We start from the raw sequence: 26,188 nt of genomic DNA on the forward strand, positions 1-26,188 counted from the left end.
TGATGATAGTATGCATGATTAGGAGTAAGCCCTCCACCCCACACCCCATTGTCAGAGCAGAGCTAGGGGCAACACCCATAGTCATGGAGGCACTCTTCACGGCAGTGACCTTTTGGCACAGACTATGGGAACTTCCACACCATAGATACTCTAGATTGGCACTAACCTCATCTAGACAACTAGCAACAAGAGGCGAGAAGAACTGTTGGTTTTCACAAATGGCTATTTGGATGAGACTACATGATTTGGATATTGACCGAGACGGCAAGGACATGGATCCACCCACCACTCCCTCTAGGATTGAGGATGGAGTTCTACAAGAGTCATTTCTTGTGCCTCTCTGATGATGGTTTCACTATTCGGCCAACATATATGGACACCCATCTCTCCCATAGCGTACGGGTTGCTATCGGACAGATTCGCACCTCCTCACATAGGCTCCAGATGGAGACAGGTAGATGGACAAATACCCTAGCAGAGGATAGGACTTGCCAACTTTGTGGTCGAGAGCCTAAGACGGAGGAGCACTACATATGCAAATGCACAGTATACTATGACATACGAGGACGGTACCACTGCCTCTTCTGGGATGGATTTGGACCCCTTCGTCGCGTCAAGGAGTACGAGGACCAAAGATGCCTAGGTCTCTTCCTCCTGGAGCTCGAGAGACGCCGAACTGCACTACTACGAAACAGGAGGCTAGCTCACCCAAAAAGGGACACACACAAAGAGCAGTGACAGACTTCTTCTACAGAGCCGACCCTACTAACACTACCAGCCTAGCAGGAACAGAGCCACCCCGCCAGACACCTTACAGGCCACACCGTGGAGTCAAATTGGATAGAGCCATTTCCCTTCGTCGAGCATGACAACCCCGTCTACCAGGACCACATCCGAGGAGGCTACACCATAGTCGGATTAGAGCCATTATCACAAGACACCACAGACTCACCACCAGGCATGTCAATGAAGCAGCTAGGGACCACATCATAGCTGAGATCATGTGCAGATCTTGAGACCAGCTACAGCCCATAGTCTCCACCACACTTTTGTACATGGCTAAATCAGATCTGGTTCTCCTTTCCTTTCCTTTTCTTTTCTATCAATGGAGCAACACTACACATGGTTCAACCCTAGTATAGCCCCATTGTATAGTTATTTTCAGTATTGTTTCATAGGCCACCCACTTACTTGTAATGTTATCTTTACCTTACTAATGAGATGACATTAGACATGGATGTACTTTGGATTTTGTCTTATAGGCCACATTGGCCTTATGTAGACGTTAATATCTCTCTCTCTCTCTCTCTCTCTCTCTCTCTCTCTCTCTCTCTCTAGGGAGACCCTACCTTGCTGCTTCAGCCTCTATGCTAGACAAACCAATGAGAGATATCCTAAGATGAGAGTGCTTCTTGAAAAATTCCACATTGTATCAAGCTTAGCCATCATTTTCTACTCATCAGCTATGTATTGTTCACTATTTATTTTCCATTTAGACAATTATAGCATTAGATGTCAGCTATTTTGGGGCATGGTAAATTCCCCGAATTTTCAGATGTAACATTTTGGTCTCATAGGCCAATTTGACCCTTTGTTGACCTTAATATAACCTCCTCCTCCTCCTCCTCCTTCTTCTTCTTCTTCTTCTTCTTCTTCTTCTTCTTCTTCTTCTTCTTCTCTCTCTCTCTCTCTCTCTCTCTCTCTCTCTCTCTCTCTCTCGCGCGCGCTCGCGGACACACAGCTGCCTCATGGACTACGCACAGTTATTGGCCAGATCCGCACCTCATCCCACCACCTGAGGATTGAGACAGGCAGATGGGAGGGTATACAGACAGAGGAACGCATATGCCCACTATGCGACAGAGAGCCAGAGACAGAGGAACACTACATCTGCCGATGCACTGTATATTATGATATACGAGGTAGATACCACTGTCTGTTTCGAGAGGGTTTTGGACCCCTGAGACGGATCATGCAGTTTGAGGATCAGAGATGCTTGGGATTCTTCCTCTTGGAGCTCCAGAGGCGTAGAGCAACAATTCTACGGAGTAGGAGGCCCCCACAGCTCGGTTCACATAGACAGAGAGCAGTCACTGACTTTTTCACTGATACACGACAGAGTATGGCGGATACCACTACTACTGCCACACAGCCTACAGGAGTACATCATCATTGGACCTCATCTTCTATAGGTGTCCCTTTGGATAGAGCAGTGGCACTTAGCTGGTCTAGGCGCCCACGTCCACCCGGATGAAGGCCTAGACATCCACACCACAAACAAATTAAAGCCATCATTGAGCGCCACAGGAGATAGATGCCAAGACGCCTCAGCCATGCAGAGATACACCTCCTTAGAGGACAAACATCTCATTGATGGAGAGTCTTCCTTTTTCTACTTTCACTTTTAGATCATTGACATGTTTCCCTTTTATAGGACACTATTTCATTTTTTCAGTCTTATAGGCATGTTTTTCATCTTTTCTCGTTCCAGATGAGAAACACACCATCATTGTATGTATTGCTTTGGTCTCATAGGCCACATTGGCCTTTTAGAGACGTTAATACTCTCTCTCTCTCTCTCTCTCTCTCTCAAATAGAAATATTGTATGCTTACAGCTTTTTAAGGTGTGAATGCTAAAACAAGTGTCCTTTTCACACAAAAACCAAAGCAGAAACCTTTATGAGCAATAAACACATGAACCGCCATCCCATAGACAAGCTAACTTTCCCAAAACCAACAGTTGAGCTACAACATTTTACCTTCAAAAGCAGCAGTAATCGATGCCGCAGTGCCCTATCATTTGTTCTATCCAGAAGAACAGTTATATGAGCAGTACCATCAAAAGCACCTATTACAGAATAATGCTGCTCATATACGATTGTCATAGCCCTAGCACATAGTTCTCTAACAGAGGATCCACCTCCTCCTCCAAAACCATCAAGTCTTCCCATGTCACACCAGTCTTCTAAAGTACCCATCTCATCCCAATTTGCTCCCTCAACCATTAGGCCCGTGTCAGCATCGCATAGAAAACGATGATAAAGAGCCCGAAAGAAAGCTGCTGGGTCCCTGAGAGGAAAGTCTTGAGCCCGGCCTCCCATGCCTCCACCATCGAGCAGAAGCCTCAGATAATACTGACCAACACAGACCTCCTTTGAAAGGCTAGGGTACCTGACTCCAAATTCCAAATAATTCCATGATAGTTGATTAGATACATGCTCTCCTTTATCACCACCATTGTTATAAACTAATAGGCTTACATCCTCAGTCCTTTCCTTCTCTACATTTAAATGATGAATTTCAGCTTTCAGTGCTTCCTTTAGCTCCTGGCGAGTTCTCTCATTCCAAATTAAATCTGCCCGACTATGATCAAGCCCAAAGTACCGCCAAAATTCAGGCCAGTTGCATAAAAGGCGACCTGATCCAACCGGGGTGTTTTCTACAACTACTTGAGCAGGAGCTGGGCTGTTTGCATAGACAGTACCTGCTTCTGTTGTTAACACATCTATGGTGCTTGGACTAGAAATAGAACCAGCCACTGAAGCAGACAAATGAGGATCTGCAAACAAGGGGACACTGGGTCCCTCAGCTGTAATACGATTTTCCATCTTTGGCGTTGAAATATTTGGGGTTGATGCAGGCATGCTCGTGACAGTAGCACTATTCACTTGCACCTGTGTATTTGTTAGCCCATTTCCATAAGTTGGGTTAGTAGAATCTGAGAGAGCAGTTCCATCCTTTTTGTTCATTAGTTCTCCATTTTTTGCGCGAAAAACTCGACCCCTTCTTCGCTGGAGTATGCGCTTTTGTTTGCGCTTTGCAGAGAAGCTGACTTCAGTTGCAGGATCTGGAGTATCTTCTTCATCGTCACAAGGGAGAGTACGCAGATAAGCCACTAGTCCAGGAGGAAGTATTCGAGAAAGGAGATCCAATGCAGGTTGATATGAATCTGCCCACAAGGCTACAAGTTGCCTACTAACTTCACGTCGCTCGCCAGGCTGAAGAAAGAAGGCATGTTCAAGATGTCTCAATAGGGCACCATCACGCAGGGCTGCATCTCTCATTGATTCAGCTGCGATTGCATCCTCTTCTGCAATAGTCCGCATGATTACTGCAACAGTTTCTCTTATGCTCTCTGCAGGATGCCCAAACAAAGCAAACAGACGTCTCCGTAAACCAGCCACCTGGCGCAACATTTCCACAAAAGTACCATGGTCTGTGGTCTCACTTTGAGGTTCACAGAGCATTGCCTCAAGAACTTCCACAACTGCCATGGACAACAAAGGTGAAACAGACATTGACTTCAGTCTATTGATCAAAACAGTTATGTAAGGCTGGTGCCCCAAAAGAGCAGACTTTGCATGCATCAATGCCGCATGTCTTTCCCCCTTTGAGTTGAGAACAAAGCTGTTTTCACCTGGACCCCCGCCAATAAGCACAGCAATAAGACTAGTTGCCTCTGCCGCTACACCCTCTGAACCATTTCGAAGAAGGCCCATGATTCTTTGAACAGCAATCGGCATTGAAACGACCACTGAAGCTGCAGTTGTTGAGCCGAGTAAGCGCCTCAGACATGCAATAAGCCCCATCAATGTTGCTGATGCTTTAGGTGAAGGAGAGGGCGGGGGAGGGGCTTCTGGAGGAAGATTAGGTGGAGCAGGAAGCATAGCCAACAATGCCATTAGTGTAGCATCCGTTACCTCAGTGTTAGGTTGAAGGCCACTGTATGGAACACAAGCATTGAATTCCCTTACTCTGCGCCAAAATCTTGCTTTTGATCCAGGAAAAGAGCCACCTTCTGCTATTGTATCTTTGGCAGCTGCAGCAAGATGTTTCAGGTGTAAGGCCTCACCCTCGATGTCTGCAAAGATTCTGTGGTGTGAAGAGCTTGAAGGCTGAGGTAACAATGGCACTTTGCCAGATGGTGGATCCAGGCGATGTCCAGGGAGGGTCAGTCTCGGCAGAACAGGTACAGGACGCTGTCCCTGCAAGAAGCCTAGCCTGTTATAGATGAAGTGTACGATAAAAAGTCAACATTAAGTCGCCCTAATTAGCACAGTCCAATTTACCTCTGTCTGCACAACATCCAAAACTGCAGCCAATAAGCTGTCACGCGATGTGCTTGAGTACACCTGCAAAAGTAGTGTAACGTTCAGAATTTTAGACAAGAGAATTGCTAAGACACTCCTTGCACTCAATTCTGAACCAAGAATTCAACCTCTAACGTGTGCATGATAAGGTGTGTACAAATCACTTACATGGATGGGGCAGCCATCATTGAATTCTACTGCAAACATTTGTGGCTCCTCCACAAAACGAACTAGAGCAGCAACTGAAGATAAAGGTCGAACAATAACTGCCTGCACTCGTTACAATAGTTCACTTTCAAAATTTGGGCAATAACACACACACACACACACAAGCTATTTCTTTTCCACTTCAACTTTTCATCCCATATACACTATTTGCATGTTGTGTTCCAGGTGAATATACTATTCAACCATTAATTCAGCTCATGATTATGCTCATGAACTTGGGACACCATGATCCTTAGCATATATTTTCCCTTCAGTGGCTTTCTGGGTTTTAGTTTGGGGTTGAATATTCACTCCAAACTAAGCTCAAGATGGTTATATTTGGTTATATGGAGTTGAAGACCTGAAAGTTCATCTCAATTTTGAACCAAGGGAAGTTGTTAATAGTGAAGAGAAATCAAATTCTAGTATTTTGTTCCACCAGTCTAACAAAGCAGTTTCCATTGGATGAATAAAGCACAGAGTAGCACATTTTTTCAGGTGGCCAGGCATTTGGGGGATTGTTCAGGGAAGCAAAAGGGGGATAAGGGGCTGGCATTGGAAAACATAATGCCATGGCAAAATTTCTTGCAACACCACGCAAGAATCAAGATGAAGCTCATCCAGAAAATAAGACTGCAGATAAATACAGCAAAGTTACTAAAAATATAACTTCAGGTGAGACATAAATATTGGCTCTTTTAGGTTCAGCCATTATCAACACAGATATTACCATGGAAGAAACAGATATTGGAGATTCAAAATAAAGATGATTTTGAGCTAGCAAACCTAAATGTCATTGCATACAATGCCTGGCCCATTACGTTAGGCATGAGAAACCTCCCTCAATGTTTGTGTCACACAGAGTGCAGCAAGCCATTATCAACACAGATATTACCATGGAAGAAACAGATATTAGAGATTCAAAATAAAGATGAAGTTGAGCTAGCAAACCTAAATGTCATTGCATACAATGCCTGGCCCATTACGTTAGGCATGAGAAACCTCCCTCAATGTTTGTGTCACATAGAGAGCAGCATCTGTTGACGTTTAAGTTGTTATAATGGGAGAACACTATTTTGATCACTTTACAGGTCTGTCCTGAAGTATTTTGATGGTCATAGTCTGCATTTCACATATTTGAACTCTTTGTTTGCAGTTGGTGTAGCCTTCAGATCGTTTTTCAAGTTGATTAAGATCTTGGCAAGCTCTCTTGATTCACTTTCTAGCTATGTGGGTGTGATTTCAATCATGGCAATATGGACAATTGGACAATACTGTATTTCCATGTGTCTCAAGATCAGATTAGCTAGAATTTAAAATTATGGCAGCGTCTAATCCCTGAAGAAAGATGATGTGAAACCTTTTAGAAATTTTAAAACAGGGTGTCAATACATTCGACCATGTCAATTTCAAAGCTTTCTCTGCAAGATATTTTAATGCCCCCTAGATGGCCAGACTTTGCTAGAGCCAGGGTTTTTCTGCTCTTGTGAAGCTGGAAATGCAATCCCCTATTTGCAGGAAACAACGTATCCTGATTAAGTCCTTATTCAGAATGCACTTGCTGCTATCAGCTTTTATTCACACTCAGAAATCAAACAGCAGAGAAGAATCCTCAGGCCCTGGATATAGAACCACCATACCTTCAGACCCTGGACAAACACAGTTGGTTGAATCTTGAAAGAGCCAGATGACCAGGTTGAAGCCACATTATCAAACGGCTTGCAGTTCATGCTGTGGCTGTGTCCTGCCGCTACTGTAGCTAAGCACAGAGCTGGAAGGGCTTGAAAATATAAACAAAATCTCACTTTAACACTACAGGAGAAAGTGTCATAGGATACTACAAGAGATGAGAGTATGTGTGTGGGAACAAGATTGATAAAAGAGTAAGTGGTGCCATGTCTTGAAGCTTGCACTTGGTGCTGTAGCTGTGGGAAGAAGTAAAGTGGTTAAGCACAGAATTGCCATGTGGCAAGCAATGAGGACGGACTTAGCACTCCAGGAGAAAGTGTGTGAGGATATTACAAGAGATGGGAGCATGTGCATGAGAACAAGGCTTCAAAGAGAATAAGCTGAATGTTGAAAGGGTAAAGACCCCAAGACTATATGGGCATCCTCCTTCTAAAGGAATAGCCTGCCTTAGCCCAAACCCATAGATAGTCAGCTCGTGAGTTGCTATTGTCTCTGACACATGAACCTCATGCATGGTATTCTCATGCTGCCCTGTTTGAAGACCTGTTCCTGCCACACTGCCTGCATGAGACACAAGGGTTCAAGAGAGCACTTGAAAAACCCGGATAAGAGAGTAAGCAGCCATCTCCTTTGAAAGGATAAGGAGAAAGAAATGGTTCACCTAGATCTTAACCAGTTGGTTGTTCAACCTTGAGCAGATAGGCCCCCTGAAATATCTTCCATGTTAAGGAGAATGATCAACTCTAAGCTTTTGCCTACCTTTTGCACGACCCTCTTACAGAGAGCTTGAGATCACAACCAATATATAGTTTATGGCACAATGTTCGGAGGACTTTTATTCTTATTTTGGTGTGTGTGTGTGATGTTTTTCTCGGGGGAGAGCAGGAGTTATACATCCTTTGTTTACGAAAAACATGGTCACATGATCCCAGACCGGATTTGAAGATTCATGATTTTTCTGGGATACACCTACCAAAGCCTTCATATATCCTGTAAAGTTTAAACAGATTCAGCTCCCTAAAGTATAGATATAGTATCTGATTCAGCTGACCATTACCTCATAATTGTCAGGTCTTCGTTCCACAAATGACAACTTTGTCAATACAAGTTGTCTTGGCACACTATCGCCATTCTCACCAAGACCACCTTTTCCTCCCTGTCCAAAGCTCAGTCCTAAACTGTTTGCAGTGCCATGGCCAGCAGAGCGCAACCTAGTAACAGACCACTCTCCATATCGTGTCTCTTCTGCACCAACTGCCATCATAGCTGATTCAGGCACACAACAGTCCTGTAAGCTCAAGATATGAAGTGGTGAAATCCAATGCTATTAGAAACAGAATAATTTCTGCCCCAGTAAGCACATGCTGCCATTTATGTGTTAGTAGTGATTTTTCATACTGACTGTGCATGTGGAAAAGCTTATATTTGAATCATCTTCCAGTCTTTAAATTAAATAGGAATCTTGCATAGCTAAATGTAAGTGCATCAGAGTAAAGAATTAGATCCTTAGTCAAGCAATCATGAGACCTCTCTGCTTGAGAAATTCTGCAGCTCCAATTGTCTGTGAATTATCAATGGTCAATGTCAGACCCATCTGTGTCTTGGCAACATTTGTCTGTCAAAGCCCAACAAATTTATCAGAAGTTAAACTTGCTGAATAGGTAAGATCAAAGCTTTAGCATTTTCTTGTGTCCCAGAACCTACCAGCTTGGAAAGAATGGCTGAGTTTGACACACCAGAAGCAGCAATGAAAGCCTTGCACTTTCGCCCGTATAATGGACACAGAACAAAACCGCCTCCCTCTACACCTTTTCTACCATAAGCATCACAAAGTAGAATAATGCTAGGTGAGTCCATGTCCCGAAAATCAAGGCACCAACGCAAATCGCCTGTCTTGGGTTGCCTGACCTCCACTCCGACTGCTGTGATTTGTAAATTCTGCATAAAACCAATTTCCACATTGAGAATAAGGCAACTGGATCTCTTTAAAACTGCTTCAGACCTCGTAAAACTAATAAAGGATCAGATACAAGATCCACAGTTATTGTTTAGTATTCATGAGTGCTTAATGTCCAAGACGTTGCTGTTATATAGATATGTGATCTCAGTAAATAATTGGAAACCTTACAAATGGAACCCAAGCAGAAGTTCGGCGCCGCAAATGTAAAACAAGAAACTCTGCAATCACTGCTACACTAGGCAGCTGATCTATACTTTTGCTCCATTTTAATCTGTGAAGCTCTGTTAATATTGAAGCACGATACCTGGAAACAAACCTCTGGCTTAGATACAGAAAACTGCTTTACACATACACTAGAAACAGAAGCATAAAAACCAGAAGGATCAGAAGACAAGTGAGAACATAACTTAGTTGTCAACACCCTTCTCATACAGCTCAGATCTCACCTCTTATACACCAGGTGATCAATTGCAGTATTCAAATGCCCATAGCACTGCCTAAAGACCCAGGATACTTCGGTGGAGCCTCAAGAGTTGCGATGAGAACCATTTTCTTTGCATCCCGATAGAGGGCTAAATACAAACAAGGTGATAAAAATCACAATGGCCTGTCTAATTAGAGATATTGATTATGCGCTCTAAGTGAAGATAGCACTATGTAGTGCCTCAAGTCATTGTTCAAATATGTGATATTAACACAAAGATCCTTAATGGCATTAAGTGCAAAGCTCTATCTGAGGTCAGAAAGCTGGATAGGTGGTACCAATGATTTAGTTGAGGATATACATTTTGTGATTTGGTTAAGCACAACAACCAACACACATGAACCTTCTCTTAAGTTGTGATATGATCGGGTTTACTACCAGCCTTAAGACACAAGGTTGATGAGTTGGCAACAATCAAGTAGACCACAGCAGTAGGATTTCAGGTGAAGGCAATTTCTGTCACCAAAATGAGAAATGAACTTTATGATTTAATGAAACTTCACCAAGATCTTTAATTAAAATGAACTATAGTTCTAGTACCCCTAGCTCTTGGCATGGTGACCATTGCACCAGTAGTGAAGAATTTGACACCAAGCATGCAGTAGAAAAATGCATAGGCTACAAACTTAATGATCTAATCGAAATTTACTAAGATCTTGAATTAAAATGAACTCTAATTCTAATACCCCTAGCTCTTGACAATGTGACCATTGCACCAATAGGGAAGGATTTGACATTTGACATGCGGTGGACGAGTGTATAGGCTATGGTATTAAGTCAAGGCAAAAGAAACAAGGTGGAATGTGAAACTTTCATTAAATTGAAAGTTTGCACCTTAGCATTGATGAACTATAGTAAAAGTTTCACCCAGCGAGCAACTTTTAGAATGCCAAGCATCCCCCTTGTCATTAATACAGCTTCTGGCATTTGTTGAGGGCATTAATGCAATTAGAAAGGCATGTGTAGCCATTTGCAGCCCTTCTCCCTTCTTGGCAGCCCACACTCTCATTCTTGGCTGTTGGTATCAATTTGTTGCATCTCCCCCCCCCCCCCCCCCCCGGGTCCCTTCTCTCTCTCCGTGGATTATATATAGATAAGGTGTCTGATTACATTGATCAAGGAGGAGGAGCTGAAGCCAGCCTAGCACGGGTGATGATACTGATATTATTGTATGCTGACGATATTGTTCTCATTTCGGATTCAACAAAGGGATTACAGCTAGATGCTTTACATGGTTTTTGTAGAGCTGAGACCTCACTGTGAACCTTGCAAAGACCAAAACCATGGTCTTCAACACCTCAGTAGCAAGGGTGACTAGATCCATGTAACAATTCACATATGGAGGAGACATATTGGGCATGAGAGGGAATATGTTTATCTGGGAGTCACATTCTCTAGTCCACGATTTTCGTTGAGAGTGGCAACAAAGGCCCATGTAGCACAAGGGTTTACAACACTAGGGGCACTCGAGAGTCAATGTACTCACATACAATTCCAGGAGCCTCACTCTAAACTATGGTGGTTTCACACCCTTGTCACACCTACGCTACTATATGGAGCAGAGGTATGCAATTTGTATCGCAAGCACCTGAGTCCACTTACGGATCAAAACAGAGCAGAGAAGAGATTACTATGATGGCTGGGATAGTGTGGAGTGACCATTGGTTATAGTTGACATATCAATATCCATACCTTCTAGTTGTGATTTCTTTGTCTCCAGTACTTCCAGCTTACTCTAAGCGTGCAAACATATTTCCATACTTGAGGGTTGTATACATGAGTTTCACATCTCTGTTTTGAGGCCTCAGATCTGAAACAGCAGATGCCTCAGCAAGAGCATTACTCACATGGTTTTGCTCCTTATCATGTGCTAGAGACATATGAAGAGGTTAATTCACGGAAGGCCTCACAAGCAAATGTGGAAACATATTACACTAATTTTTGGGATTGGGCGATTGATTCATAACTACTCAAACTCATATGCCTTGAAAATGATATATCTGTTAGAGTTGAGGCAGCTAGTGCATTGAGAGCACTCTCATTGACTTCACACATAGTAAGGTGGTTTTTGTATGATGTTGGTACAATACCTTGTTTGGTAAGAGCCCATAGTAGCACCTTGCAAGGAAACCTAGCTCAACCATTACAAGCAAATGCAATGGGTGCTTTGGCAAATGTTTTAACCGTATGTCTGCTGTAATCATGAGTATCACAGAAGATATTCAGTTTAGCAAGACAAATTTAAGAATAGCTATCCATTGACATTTAAATCTCATTTTCATTTTGAAAGGCCTTTATAATCAGATCTGCCCAACTGAATAAAGCTTACCCCCTGCTTATCAAACTTTTCCACCAAAAAAAAAAGATCCAATTCTGCATTAAATGCATATTATTTCTGCTTCCTTTGCTCTTCTCTCTCGTGGTTCTAATCTCCAAACTACCATCTCTCTCCTCTATTTTCCCGAAATAACTATTCTTCCCTCTACTTTTTCTTACCGATATCATGTCTTCTCACAAGGTGTTCCCTTTTGATGCACCCGTTCCCACTGAACATCGGCACATGGAGTATGCCTATCCGCTCCCGAACCCGAACATACGGACGAGGGTCATTCTGAAGCCTGTTCCCACTGAACCTCAGCACATGGAGTATGCCTATCCGCTCCGGAACCCGAACATACGGACAAGGGTCATTCTGAAGCCTGTTCCCACTGAACCTCGGCACATGGGGTATGCCTGTCCGAACACACACACGAGCATAATTCTGAAGCGTCATCTTTCTTCAAATCGGACGAGATTCGTCCCTCGTACCTCAGCACATGGAGTATGCATGTCCGCTCCCGAACCTGAACACACGTAGGAGCATCATTCTAAAGCCTCGTCTTCCTTCAAATCAAACAAGATTCATCCCTCGTGGCAAGTCTCCAAGCTCTAAGTAAAAGAAATGCAATGGCATCTAGTCAAACTGCGCATTACCCATTTTCCATGTGCCCACAACCATAAGGACATTGCCTCTTCAATTTCAATCCAATCCCTTTAAAGGGGGAAAGAAAGAATATTATGAGACAAACATCGATTCATGGTTGGCCAAATGACGGCGTATTTTGATTTGTATTAATTCCATGATGATGCACAGTGCATTGAGTAGATACAAATCATGTTATAGGGAAAAACGTAAGCTTGGTGGGCGAGTCTACGACCTAGGCCGGTGACATGGGTTGATTTTCAATCTGTTTTTCGGACACGTTTTGTGATCGATGATTGGACTGAAAATTTTCGAAAATTATTTGAGCTAGATATAGAGAAGAAGAGCTTGGATGCATACTCACAAGAGTTTAAAGATTTATTGCATAAAATGAAGGCCTTGGATGATCCTCAAGCATTGCTCTACATGCAATACCTTTTTGAATTGCTAGCGAACTACCAGAATAAGGTGCTCTGCAATCCTCTTCATTCACACAAGGATGTCTAAAAGTATGCAAAAAAATTTAATAACACTTTGGCTACAAGTAGGGGCAGCCAGTCAATTGGGAGTTCCCATTGAGCTATCTCAATCTTTAAAGCCAAAAAACTCATTTATCCCAACAGTAACTCATTGGTCATCTTTGCAATTGCATAAGAAAGAGCGCAGCAAGTGCAAGGTCACTCGCAGCAAGGGTTGTTCGAAGCACTATTGTTTTGCCTACTATTAGATGGGTCACTTTCACGGTGATCGCAAGTGTTCCCAAAGCAAAAAGACGAAGTCTACTTCCAAGACTTTGATATATACTCTTGATATGCCAGGTATTTCTTTTGAAATTTTATTCAAATAATGTTTTGTTAATTATTTTTGGCATGCATGATCTTCTAAAGGTCACTAGGTGTATAAATGGCCAAGACATTACACTTTTACTTGATAATGGTATCCATAATTTTATTTATTCTTGCTTGATGCAAACATTGTGACTCCACATAATACTTGTTGATCGAGTTTATCGTGTCCGATATACGAAGTGCCCTACAATGGATTGTTGGGATCAGGTGGTACCAGACTTGAATATTTCGATCCAACACCACCATCAGATCATGGATTTCGACTCATGAGCCTTAACCATATTGATGTCATTCTTGGCATGCCATGGTTCTTTGATTATAAAAATCATGTACTTTTTTTAAAGCTTGATGGTCGTTTTTATGTAACCAAGGATTGCTTACCATCTACGATCACAGAAAATAATGTATATATGATTTTAGCAATAGAGTTTACTCGATGTTTTCTAATCTGAACGTTACAACTTATACTTATTTTATTAAAAAAGTTCAATGGTCTAGTTTTCACGGATGGTAATTCGATTTCTATAACAATAATCTTGATATGAATTTAAATATAAGTATTTGGACCTGATATTATATGAGTAGGTTGATGTTTTTCTATCTGAGATACCTAATGAACTTTTATCGTCTTGTAGAAGCTTAGATCATAGGATTGAAATGTTACCCAATAGCCATCCCGTCCCTCGACAACCTTATAGGTTTAGCCCAAAAGAGGAGGGCGAGATAGTTTGGCAACTTCAAGACTATTTAGCTAAGGGTTTCATTCAGCGGAGTAAATCCTCATGGGATACACTTGTCCTTCTCGCTAAAAAGAAGAATAACATGATGCACTTTTGTGTCAATTACAAAGGTCTCAATAAGATGATCATTAAGAACAAATATCCGTTACCTAGGATGTATAACCTTATAGATCGACTTTGTGGTATTTGATATTTCACCAAAATCGATCTAAGGTCCAGATACTATTAGATACTGATAGCTTCGGAGTATGTCTCGAAAACTATATTTCGAATGCCATATGGATGTTATCAATTTTTGGTCCTACGTTTTGGATTAACCAATGCTCCTATAACTTTATTTCGTCTATATCTTGAAAAGTAGATACTCATTTTTCTCAACAACATCTTTATTTATAGTAAGTTGTCAAAGAAACATACCAAACACTTATATAGACACAGAGTCGTTAGCCATGTGTCAAGCTAGTACAATCCGCGCTTCAGATGGGCTGTCTACGTGACTGAGGTGGCGAGGCAGTCTGACGAGCGACCGTTCTATGGCACAGGCAACGTGACTGACAAGCGGGACGTGCAACAGCTGACAGAGTGTGCAATAGCTAGCGGGATGTCTGAACTGGACAGGGACGGTCTAGCAGGCGAGGGCCCAGGCAGGCTGGCGGCGGTTGATGTCTGGCGAGAACTCACGACTATTTGACAGGACGTCTAACGAGGCACAGCAGTCTCACAGGACGTCTGGCGTGGCGTGCTGCTGACGTGGGAAGAAGCAAGTCGAGGTGCTACAAGACAAGACACTATTATGCAAGGCAGAGAAGCAGGGCGTCTCCTTCTGAAGGTTGAGGTTGAGACCTGAGCAGAGAAGCTCCCAGGATTGAGCAAAGCTGAGCTGAATTCAGCCTCACCTGAACAGAGCCAATGCTCTAATACAAAATGTGAGAGAGGACGGCAGGATCAAAGCTCAGCACAGAAAACAATAGACAGTCTGAGAGTGAAGTACAACACCCAATGCAATAGCTGAAAGTACAAGGTACAACCCTTAAACCTTAGGGTTGTAGGGGGTGTTCACATCCGAACATGGTAAGTGCCCGTTAAGTGTGTGTCATAAGCACGTACGAAATAATACCATAAGTCTGGGGGAAAAAACCTCTCCTACCGAGAGTAAAAAGTGCCATAGTGTCTACCGATCACCGATACTCCTATGTAAGCATAGGCGTAAGTGAGGCTTGAGTGAAATACCCAACAAAAATTTATTGAATTCTTTAGACACACACTCTCTCCCGTTATCTGTTCTTATGCATTTTAATTTTAAACCCTTTTGAGTACTAACAAATGCATAGAACCTTTTAAATGCATCCAATGCCTCACTTTTCTGCTTAAGGAAGTAAGCCCATAGCTTTCTAAAATAGTCATCAATAAAAGACACAAAATAACGAAAACCACTATGAGCTTTTATTGGCATGGTGCATACATCAGAATGGAATAAATCCAAGATACATGCCTCCCTAGAGGCTCCATGAGAGTATAGACTCTTTACATGTTTACCCAGAACATCATCATAAAAGTCGAGCTTTAAGTTTTTCACATCAACCCTTTCAAGTGAAGAAAGTGCCTACAAACCCTTTTGGCTCATGTGTCCAAGACGCTTGTGTCATAACTCTATGTGTGACTGCACTTCAGCAACTGTAACAAACTTTCCAAGAAGCACCTTGCAATAGAGCTAATATAAAGTCCCCTTTTTACCACCTCTAGTGACTAGCATAGACCCTTTCTGTATCTTCCACATTCCACCATCAAAAGTAGTGAAGTAACCTTTGTTGTCTAGCTGCCCAATTGAAAGCAAGCTCTTGTTGATGCCAAGCACATACCTAACATTATGAAGGATCAATTCCTGACCATTTTCAAGAGCCAAGTGTATGGTGCCCATTCCTGCATAAGAAGAAAAACACTCCAAAGATGAACTTACATGAAATGAAGCACCGATGTTAACAATCCACGATTGTAACAAACCATCATGAGCTGACAACAAAGCATCTATCGCATCCCTTTTAGTGATATACATGTCCCCCACTGCCATAGTACGTGGATCTAAAAATGCAACCAGCAAATCAGCATCTTTATCCTCTTCTATCTCCTCAATAACAACACTAGATACCACATCTACTTTTTCTATCTCTTTAGGGATAGAGCTGGCATACTTTTCATTCTTTTTGCCTATTGCATTAGCCTACTTCTTACGTTCTTGTTCCCTTTTAAAGTACTTGCAATCAGGCTTTTATGCCCTTTGCGACCACATTGATAACAAGTTACATCTTGCTATTTTTCCTTGCTTTTGCTACAATTTTTGTTCTTATTTGTAGCATTTGATCTTTTTTCAATTCTTCCTTTCACATTGTAGGCGAATCCACTGTTTTCCCCACTTGCCTTGCGTCTAATCTCTTCATTGAGAATAGAACCACGCACACCATCAAATGTCAAGTTGGGGTTATTGCTCAATGACAACCAATGCTTCCCATGAATCAGGCAAAGTCATGAGCAAGAATATAGAACTCAATTTAGGATCAAAAGCTGGCAAGCCTGCATCCTGTAACTGACTCAAAATACCAATGAAAGCATTCAAATGCTCTAAGTCAAACTTAGACTCATCAAGCTTCAAGTTGACCAACTTTCACATGAGATGTACCTGATTGACAGGAGTTGTATTCTCATAAGTAGCCTTGGTTTTCTCCCAAACTACATAAAGAGTATCATGCCTCTTTATATCAACCAAGATATCATCTGCGACTGCCATTTTAATGTAAGTAATGGCCTTTTTATTCATTTTAGCCCAATCCTCATCTAGCAAAGCAACAAGCTTATGTTCTGCCAAAGCATCATCACAATCCTTTAAAAAGAGTATACTTTGCATATGATCTTTCCAAAGATCAAAGCCATTGCCATCAAATTTACGAATCTCAAAGAGATTCTTTGTGTCTGATGTAGATGCACTGCCACCCATCTTCAACAATAAAAAACTACAATAAGGTGTTGAATGCTTTCAACCAATAGCAAGGTTGTTGAATATAACAACAAGTACACACACTTGTACTTCCAAGGTGTCCAAGATGCAGATGTTTTGCTGCAATTTCAGTCTCAAGTACTGATTACAGCATATATACGAATCAAATCTAATACATTTGCAATAATGACAGCTTCCACTTCAGTAATACATCACCATAATGCCCAAATGCAATAACCCAAACACTGTATATACCACTGTTTCACTGCATAATGAGCATTCAGCAATACATATACCAAGAGAAGCTGCCCTTTTACAACATTTGAAACATCCAAAGTTCAAATTTCTCTCACTCGGCAATGAATCTGCTGCAAATTTCATTGTCAAGCCTCAAATCAACTCAAAATGCATCACCAATGTGGAAAGCCCTAAAAGTTTTACAGTAAATCTGCCCCAATTGTATCAATATATCTTCCCAAGTAGCAAATGCGTGCAAATGTTGTAGAAATTTTACGAAGTCTGCAAAAGCCCCAAATTTTGAGGTTCTAGAGTGCACAAGTTTCAATGAAATTGACTCAACTGAGCAAAATTTCACTTGTGAAAAGCCAGGCCTGTGCACCCAATGTCTGCAATTTATGGGTCAACTGTCATTGTTATGTGTGTCCGGCACCAAATCTAGGAAAAGCCCCAAATTTTAGGAGCAAATTTACACAGATTTGTATTTTGTGCTTGTGCGTGTGAATGCCTCGTGGAAAAGGGAGAGAAAACAAAAAATTCCAAATTTTTAAAAAAGGTCATTGACTTGGGCCCGTCTGCCGCCTGGTGGCCCCGTCGACCTATCGCGCTGGTCAACCTAGTCGCATGTTGGTCAGTCGCGTCACCCGTCTGACATTGGGCCCGTCAAAACCTAGTCGCCCGTCAGCGCGTGTCGAGGTGAGCCAGCGCGTCGCCCGCTTGTTGACTGGGCTATCGCCTACAACTGCTACCTATACCTGTCGCCTGCGAGGACGACTGCCTGTAGCAGACGTTGTTGCAACTGCCTACCACGTCTACCTGCTTGGACCGTCGTGCTCTGATACCAGTTTGATGAGTTGAGCAAAAGCAAAGAGAGTATGCATGTTAATCAAGGTGCAACAGATAGTTGTGTACCAATGTGGTACACACAAAGAATAAAAGAATGTATTTATACTTAGGATACAGTACACTTACACCCACAAGAGTGAGTTCACATGTGTAAAGTAATATACACACGGGAGAGCATAAGGGCCTTTACACCCAATAGGACCTAGTAGCACGGGAAGCTTAAGTAGTCCGAACGCCCAAAGGCTAGCGATTGAGAGAAAGATGGTGGAAAGTATTCCATTCATAATGGATTATTCTTTTAACAAGATAAAGTGTGTGTCCAATGATCACAATATCTACAAAAAAAAATTATACAAGTGTCATGATGTACCGAGCACTAAACACCGTGGCATACACCGAACTTTGACCTTGGTCACCCGTAAATTTTATTGGCCGCATATTAAGACTAAGGTTGAGTCTTATGTGCATGGGTGCCCATAATGTCAGCTTAAGAAAGTTGAACAACACAAACATACGAGGATGTTACATCCTTTACAAATCCCTGATAGGAAATGGAGTAGCATTTCTATGGATTTTGTAGTAGGATTACTCTCTACAAATCAAGGTCATGGCATAATCTAAGTTATGGTCGACCAATTGATGAAAATGGCTTGATTCATTCCTACAAAGATGACCGTGAAAAGCCATGAGTTGGATGGTCCCTTTGTCAAACATCTTTATAGACTTTAAGGTTTATCCGATAAAATAGTCAATGATCAAGATCCTAGGTTCACTAGCCATTTCTAGTAAACGGTCTTCCAAAATTCGAAACTCGATTGTCCATGTCATCTTCAGACCATCCTGAAACCAATGAATAGACCAAATGGATAAATCAAACCATGGAGGATATGCTTCATGCATGTGTCTACAATCTGATTGGGAGCATTATCTTTCTCAAATTGAGTTTGCTTGTAGCAGTGCTAACCATTCAACCATTAGTTATAGCCCATTTATGTGTATGTACGCTTATGAGCTGAAACCACCGACTTCACAAAGCTTAGGGGGGTAAAAATGCAGTCCCTAGTCGATTTTCTGCACAATATCCAAGAGATGTTGATGATTACTAGGAAAAGCATTAAAATGGCCCACCATCATGCCACGCTTTATGCTAACCAATATCATACTCCCAAAGAGCTCTAGGAAGGCATTACTTCACATCCTTTTGTCCATAAAAACCAGCTGAATACCCCTAAAAACTAATGACCATACGCTGGAAACCAGCAACCGATAGTCAACCTCTAATGATCATAAATTGAAGTATGAGCCAATCATGATTCAATGATGCATAACTGATCATACTCTACTAATAATCTGATGCAAATGTACAGTTTCAGAGCTGCAATGAAAATAATACCCATCTCCATACCAATTACAGTGACTAATACACTAAATAGTGACCTCCAAGCAAACATACTATCAACAAACAGTACCCTAGATGTACACTGGATAAACCCAAGATCTACTAAATACTAGAATTGTCCATCCCTAGAGGAGTGGAAGTGCTACCTCCCCCTTGAGCATAAGGTATTGGTCTAGACCTTCTAAGCTCTGCTAAGCCTGATTAAGCCCGATCTAAAGTCGGCTCCAACTGAAAAGCTTATAGGTAAAGCTGCAACAATTGAGAGCAGTCTGTCAAGTCCCTCTTCTATCCCTTTGGTATCCATTGGTAAATAATTTGAAATCTCGCCAACTATGTCGTGGTGTTGACGAGTAGTGGAGGTTCAATGTTAGTCAATGGTGATTGCAGAGAGAGTGAGAGTGAGTAATGTCAAGCTCTCCCACCAAACGTAAAAGCCATAAAAACTCCTTGCATGCCTCAGTGGCAGCCACATAATCTGTAGTAGACAATGCAACACACTTCTGTAGCCAGGAGATCCAAGAAATTACTCCCCCTGTGAAAGTGAATACGTACCCTGAGGTAGACATCCTATGGTCAGTATGACTAGCATAGTCGATATCCGTAAAGCCAATGACAAATGCTTTCTACTTTCCAAAGCAGATACACATATTCTTTGTGCCTCTAAGAAATCTCATGATACCTTTCACTGCTTTCCAATGCTTTCTACCGAGATGTGCCATGTACCTGTTAACCACTCCCACCGCAAATCCTATGTCAGGACGTGTAGCAACCATAGCATACATCAAGCTACCCACAACTGAAGCATATGGGATCTTAGCAATTTTAACCTTTTCATCATCAGATGTAGGGTTGTCCTCTACATTGAGTTTTAGATATGGAGGTAATGATACACCAATTGCTTTCTCCCCCTCCATATTGAAACACTGCACAATCTTGGATACATACTCTTGTTGTGACAATTAAAGGAACCTTTCGATCTGTCTCTGAGTATACAATACCAAGAATATGATTGGCTTCACCAAGATCCTTCATATCAAAGCTGCTCTATAGGTTTTGCTTCAATGTGTCTATATACATAAACATCCCTACACAAAGGCTTGGAGCAAGCATAATGGATTTCCTATTGGGATCCTTACCTCTCATCCCTCTCCCTACTTGGCATACAGATGATGCACACGTTTATTCTCCTCTTCTCAAGTGTAAAACTAAAGAGGTCCCTCCAACAATTATCTCCTACAGGATTGCTTCAAAGGTATGGGAGAAGCTCAAAATCTTGTATGAGGCTCTATCGACCATGCGAGTTGTGACCCTCTATGGTCAGCTCGATGCTCTGGCATTTGCAAGTTCTACTTGAGAGAGGGAGCCACTACTAGTGCCCACTCATCCAATGACTCACTGCTATTATATTGACGCTTGTTATGCAATCTATTGCAGCAAATGTACATGCTTCCATCACTACACCCACTTCTAACAAACCCATGTGAAGGATATCCTAAAAATGCTTGGTTTAGAGGATGAGCCTCCACCACCGATGCACCTGTGAGAGTGTAAAATGGAAGAAGAACACAAACAAGAAGAGAGAAGGGAAGAGAGACTGCAATGAAAGAAGATAACAAAGTGAGAAATCTGCACTGAATCTGAATGAAAGCTGAATACAAAGAGTGGAGTGCACGCATCCCAAGACATCAATGAGGCCACTAGATCAGCAAATGGTAGTACCAAAGCGGAGAAGAGGCTGGAAGTCGGAGTGTGCTGAAGCAATCTGCACAAGAACAACCAATGAATAATGGCAATAACCAATTGCCACGCTATAAATAGCAAAAACCGTTAAAAACTGACCGATCTGATCATATGGAGGGAAAAAATGCTAGCCGGCCTGATATCCAGCAATAAAATAATGTTGGCAATCAATTAAAATGCTAATCGCCACCTAACAAGTGTGAACATGTCCTCTAGCAACTGAAAAAGAAATGCAAAGGCTAGAAACTGACCTTTGGTAGTGTGAACACACCCAAAACTCACTGAAAAAGAAATGCACACAAAAGAATGGACTGAAACAGTCAGAGCTACTATGTCCAACAGAGTCTGATATAGCTCACAACCAGGAGATGGCAGAGTGATAAAATACAAGCTAACAGCACCTTCACCACTCAAATAAGCAAAGGTTGAGAACCTAAAAGAAAGTGAAGTGCCTATGTTTGAAGAGCACCCTAGTAGTGAGGTGTGTGGTGTAACAGGAGGAATTGTGAAGGATGACATGAATGATGGTGTAAATGTAGATGTGGATGTAGCAAAAGAAAAGGGCGGATGGGTGGGATTTGAAAAGATGAGGGCCCATCCCTAAGGGAGACTCCGACAATCTTGCAATATCTCGAAATGTATGCACACAATCTAAAGGGAAAGATTCATAGCTACCTTCAATGGCTTGTTGGGCTCAATGTATGAGAATCAAATCATGCTCAGCCAGTGAAATCTTGAACGGCTGGTAAGAGCTATAATAGTCAAAGGTCTCTTTGGTAGTGCTGAAATCTCTCAAAACAAGCTCTACGGCCCAATCTTGCTTAGTTCTTGGCATAGGCTGCTCTAAATACTGAAGTGATGTAGAAGTGTTTTTAAGTCTTCCCTTTAAGAGTTCCTATTTTATATGCCATGCTTTCCGATCAAAGGCCCAAGTTTGTTTAGAGACTGTTGGGATAAAGGCTTGGTTTAAACTCCCATGAATAGTACACGCACAGTGTACATGTGAATGCACCCTTTACGTGCCCTAAGTATAAATACATTTTATTATTTGTGTACCAACACATTGTTGGTACACTCTTATCAATTCGTACTTTCACTCTGCTCACTCTCTCTCCAGCTGTCACACTCCCACGCTCACTCCTGCTTGACTCCCATCTCTCTCAGCTATGCTCTTCTCGCAACAACTGGTATCACAGCTTAAGCCTCTGCACGCTTCCAAGATCAAGGTGTAGTCGAGTGACTACGGGACAGGGCTGATGTCCAGCGAGTAGGCCCATTGACAAGCTGACGACAAGCAGGCGATAGGAGACAGGCAATGCTGGCGGTTGAGGTTTCTGAAGACCAGCATGACGAAGTGCGGGCGACAACTGTACAGTGCGACAGCAGCTGGAGTTCGTTGCGGACCTGCTACCAACAGCGACGACCAGTGTGAATCAGAGAGTCAGCGTGACAGGCACCGCCGATCCCGCGACGAGACGCCTGCCGGCGGGTCAACGAACCTGTCAATCGTTTCGTAAAAGCAAAAATCCTTATTTTTCTTTTCAAATCCTTTTTGGAAATTTCTCCTCTTAGTGGCAGTTCACGCATTGGAGGCACAAGTCACAATTCTGTGCAAAATCGAGCCTAAAATTTGGGGCTTTTCCCAGATTTGACATCATTCATGCCTGTCAGTGATTTTCGAGTCAGAAATTGCAGACATTGCGAGCGGTGACCTCAATTAGTTTGGGGATTTTGCCACATTAGTCAGAATTTTTCTCTTTTGAGTAAAATTTCTTGATATTGAATCTCAAAAATTAGGGGTTTTTCATGTATTGGCAAAGTTTTGCTCAGCTGTATCAATTTTTTTTTCATTTATGCAACCTTGGACCTGAAATTTTGGGGGTTTGTGCAGAATTTGGTAAATTTCTACATTTTTGCCCATGTGGTGGCTGGTTCATGTACAAACAGCAAAGATTTGCTCTTGGTTGAGAAGAAAAGAAGTGTATTTTGCTGGTTCAACTTGTGCTTCTGCATTTTAGTGCATTTACTCTTGTGCTCGTGATAAAATGGCCTGCAACCTCTTCCAGTTTAGACATCAAGAGTTTGATGGAAATCAAACAGTTTGATGGTCATGGCTTTGACCTTTGAAAAGACCATATACAAGGCATTTTGTTCCTAAAGGATTGTGAGGATGCTTTGCAGGAAGATAAACCTGCACTAATGTCTGATGCAAATTGGGCCAAAGTAAATAAAAAGGCTGTGGCTTACATAAGAATGGGTGTCACTAATGACATTCAGACAAACATTAAGGGTTTAGATACAGGTTATGCAATATGGGAGAAGCTGAAAACTACTTATGAGATCACCACACTAGTTGATCAAGTACATTTAATGCACAAGTTGGTGAATATGCGACTGGATGAGTCAAAGCCTGCAACTGAGCACTTGAGTGCATTTACAAGGATTCTAAATCAGCTTAAAGATGCAAATTTGGACTTTGATGATAAGTTGAGGGCGATCTTTTTTATCATGACATTGCCTGACTCTTGGGAGACCTTGGTGGTTTCACTCAGTAATAACCCCAATCTCTCATATGATGGGGTGAGGGGTTCTATCTTGAATAAAGAAATTAGATATATGTCTAGTGGAGAAGGTAGCAACTCAGCTTACAATGTAAGAGACAAAGCTGAAAAGAAAAATGCAAATGCAAGACAGAGAAACAGGAGCAAGAGCAAAGAAAAGGATAAGAGTGACATTACTTGCTATCACTGTGGTCGGAAGGGCCATAAGAAACCTGATTGCAAGTATTACAAGAAGGAACAAAAGAGAAAGAAGAATGCAGGAGATAAAAAGAAGAAGAAAGATAAGACAGATGCGTCTGAGGCAACCAAAGGCAAAGAAAAGGCCAATGCGACCTCTAGTGTGGTTATAGAGGAGCTTTCAAATACAGAGGCTAATGTATTATGTGCAATTGATTATGATGCCTTTGTATATCACATGCAAGATATGCAGATTACCAAGGTTGATGTGATTGATGCACTTTTGTCAGTTGATGATGGTGTCACTCAGACTTGGATTGTAGACTCTTGTGCTTCTTTCCATGTGACTCCTTGCCTGGAGTGTTTTGCTATGTTCAATGCAGGCAGTTATGGAAAGATATATCTTGGAAATAACCATGCTTGCAGCATTGTACACTTGTCTTTAGACAATGGTCAAGAGCTTGTGTTGAAAGATGTCAAATATGTGCCTGACATTAAAAAGAGTTTACTATCTGTTGGTCAGCTTGACTTGCATGGCTACACTACACTGTTTGGTGGTGGTTTGTGGAAAGTAAAAAAGGGTTCCATGCTGATTGCAAAAGAAACCTTGCACTGTAAAGCCTTGAATGGCAAGTTTCTTGCAGTTGCTGAAATTTGTAGCCACTTGGAGTTATGGCATAAGAGATTAGGCCATATGAGCCAAAAAGGACTTGATGTCCTTACCTCTCTGAAGAGGGTTGATGGAAAAGGCCCTAAACTTGATTTTTGTAATAAGTGTTAGTTTGGAAAGCAAATAAAAATTTCATTTTACTCTGGTGTCTCTTGTAAGTCCAATATCTTGGACTTAGTGCATTCTGCTATATGTAGTATGGCCGTGAAATCATTAGGTGGTGCTGCATATTTTGTCTCCTTTATTGATGACTATTCCAAGAAGATTCGGGTGTACTCGCTGAAAAAGAAAGTGAAGTGTTTGCTGTTTTTAAAACTTTTCGTGCATTTGTGACCACTCAGGTAGAAAGCTGAAATGCTTGAGAACTGATAATGGGGGTGAGTTCACATCAATTGAATTCAAGTCTTTTTGTAACTTGCATGGTATTAAGAGGGAGCTTACAACCTCTTACAACCCTTCTTCAAATGGGGTGGCTGAAAGATATAAAAGGACTTTATGTGAAAGAGTGTGGTGCATGCTGTCCACTACTAATCTCCCTCATGAATTTTAGGGAGAGGTACTCAAAACCGCGGTTCACATTTGCAACCGCTCTCCAAACAGGTCCTTAAATAATGGCATCCTTGAGGAGGTTTGGTTTGGCAAATCGGCCTCATATGACCATTTACGCATATTTGGCTATGATGCTTTTGTGCATGTTAGGGATGAGCTAAGGAACAAACTTGACCCAAAATCCACCAAAGGCATTTTCATGGGCTATGGTGATGAGGGTGAATTTGGCTACAGAGTATGGTTACCTCAGTCCAAGAAAATTATTCGCAGCCATAATGTTGTGTTTAATGAGGCAAATTTGCTGAAAGGTACTTTAGCCTCTAATGAAGATATGAAAAATATGAAATTTCAGAGTTTGCAACAATCTATTACTTCAGAAAATGAGCCTCATGGTGCAGTACCACAGGCTGAAACTGATGATCAACAGGTTATTTTTGAGCCAGATGATGATGGACAGCAAATAGGAGCACAAGCAGATCATGGACAGCAAGATAGGCTTGCGGATTATGAAAATGCAGGTGCTGGTAATGAAAATGAAGGTGCTGTACAGCATAAACAGCATGCTAAAAATGGCTTACAGCAACCAATAAATGCTGAAAATAATATACCTCCTGACGTAGACCCAATTCCTAAAAATATTGATCACTGGGTATGCAGGTCTACACACGTAAGAAGGCAACCACATAGGTTTGACCCCTCCTTCCATTAAGTGATGCTTACAAATGAGGGTGAGTCTCTTACATACAAAGAGGCCAAGTCATGTGCATTCAGCAGTAAGTGGGAGCTAACTATGCAAGAAGAGATTAAATCTCTATATGCAAATGATACTTGGGATCTTGTGTTATTGCCCAAGGGAAGGAAGCCACTTCCAAACAAATGAGTGTACAAAGTAAAGACAGTTGATAGGAAACCCAAGTACAGGCAAGGCTAGTTACCAAAGGGTATGCACAAAAGGAAGAGATTGACTTCCAAGAGGTTTTTTCACCTGTTGTGAAGATGACCACTCTACGGGCGCTTTTTGCTCTCACTGTCGTTTTAG

The 26,188-nt window shown here is 41.8% G+C and overlaps 1 protein-coding gene across 2 annotated transcripts in view; it reads right to left on the reverse strand.

Annotated features, from left to right (window-relative positions):
• Window positions 1–26,188, reverse strand: part of GRV2 (DNAJ heat shock N-terminal domain-containing protein) — a 110,266-nt gene that overhangs the window by 58,390 nt on the left and 25,688 nt on the right. The window contains exons 2-9 of one of the 2 annotated variants that reach the window (XM_087675158.1): window positions 9,116–9,251; window positions 8,692–8,925; window positions 8,515–8,602; window positions 8,045–8,253; window positions 5,260–5,361; window positions 5,071–5,133; window positions 4,419–4,986; window positions 2,761–4,268 (exon numbers count right to left, since the gene is read on the reverse strand). In XM_087675158.1, coding sequence (XP_087531284.1) covers window positions 2,761–4,268; window positions 4,419–4,986; window positions 5,071–5,133; window positions 5,260–5,361; window positions 8,045–8,253; window positions 8,515–8,602; window positions 8,692–8,925; window positions 9,116–9,251 — 2,908 coding nt within the window. Of the gene's footprint in view, window positions 1–2,760; window positions 4,987–5,070; window positions 5,134–5,259; window positions 5,362–8,044; window positions 8,254–8,514; window positions 8,603–8,691; window positions 8,926–9,115; window positions 9,252–26,188 lie in introns of both variants that reach the window. The other variant, XM_087675156.1, reaches the window with a different exon arrangement.

The sequence above is a fragment of the Lygodium microphyllum genome, chromosome 3 (assembly GCF_053477565.2).
Source record: "Lygodium microphyllum isolate KBCC chromosome 3, Lygodium_microphyllum_v1.1.10, whole genome shotgun sequence".
Taxonomy (NCBI): Eukaryota; Viridiplantae; Streptophyta; class Polypodiopsida; order Schizaeales; family Lygodiaceae; genus Lygodium; species Lygodium microphyllum.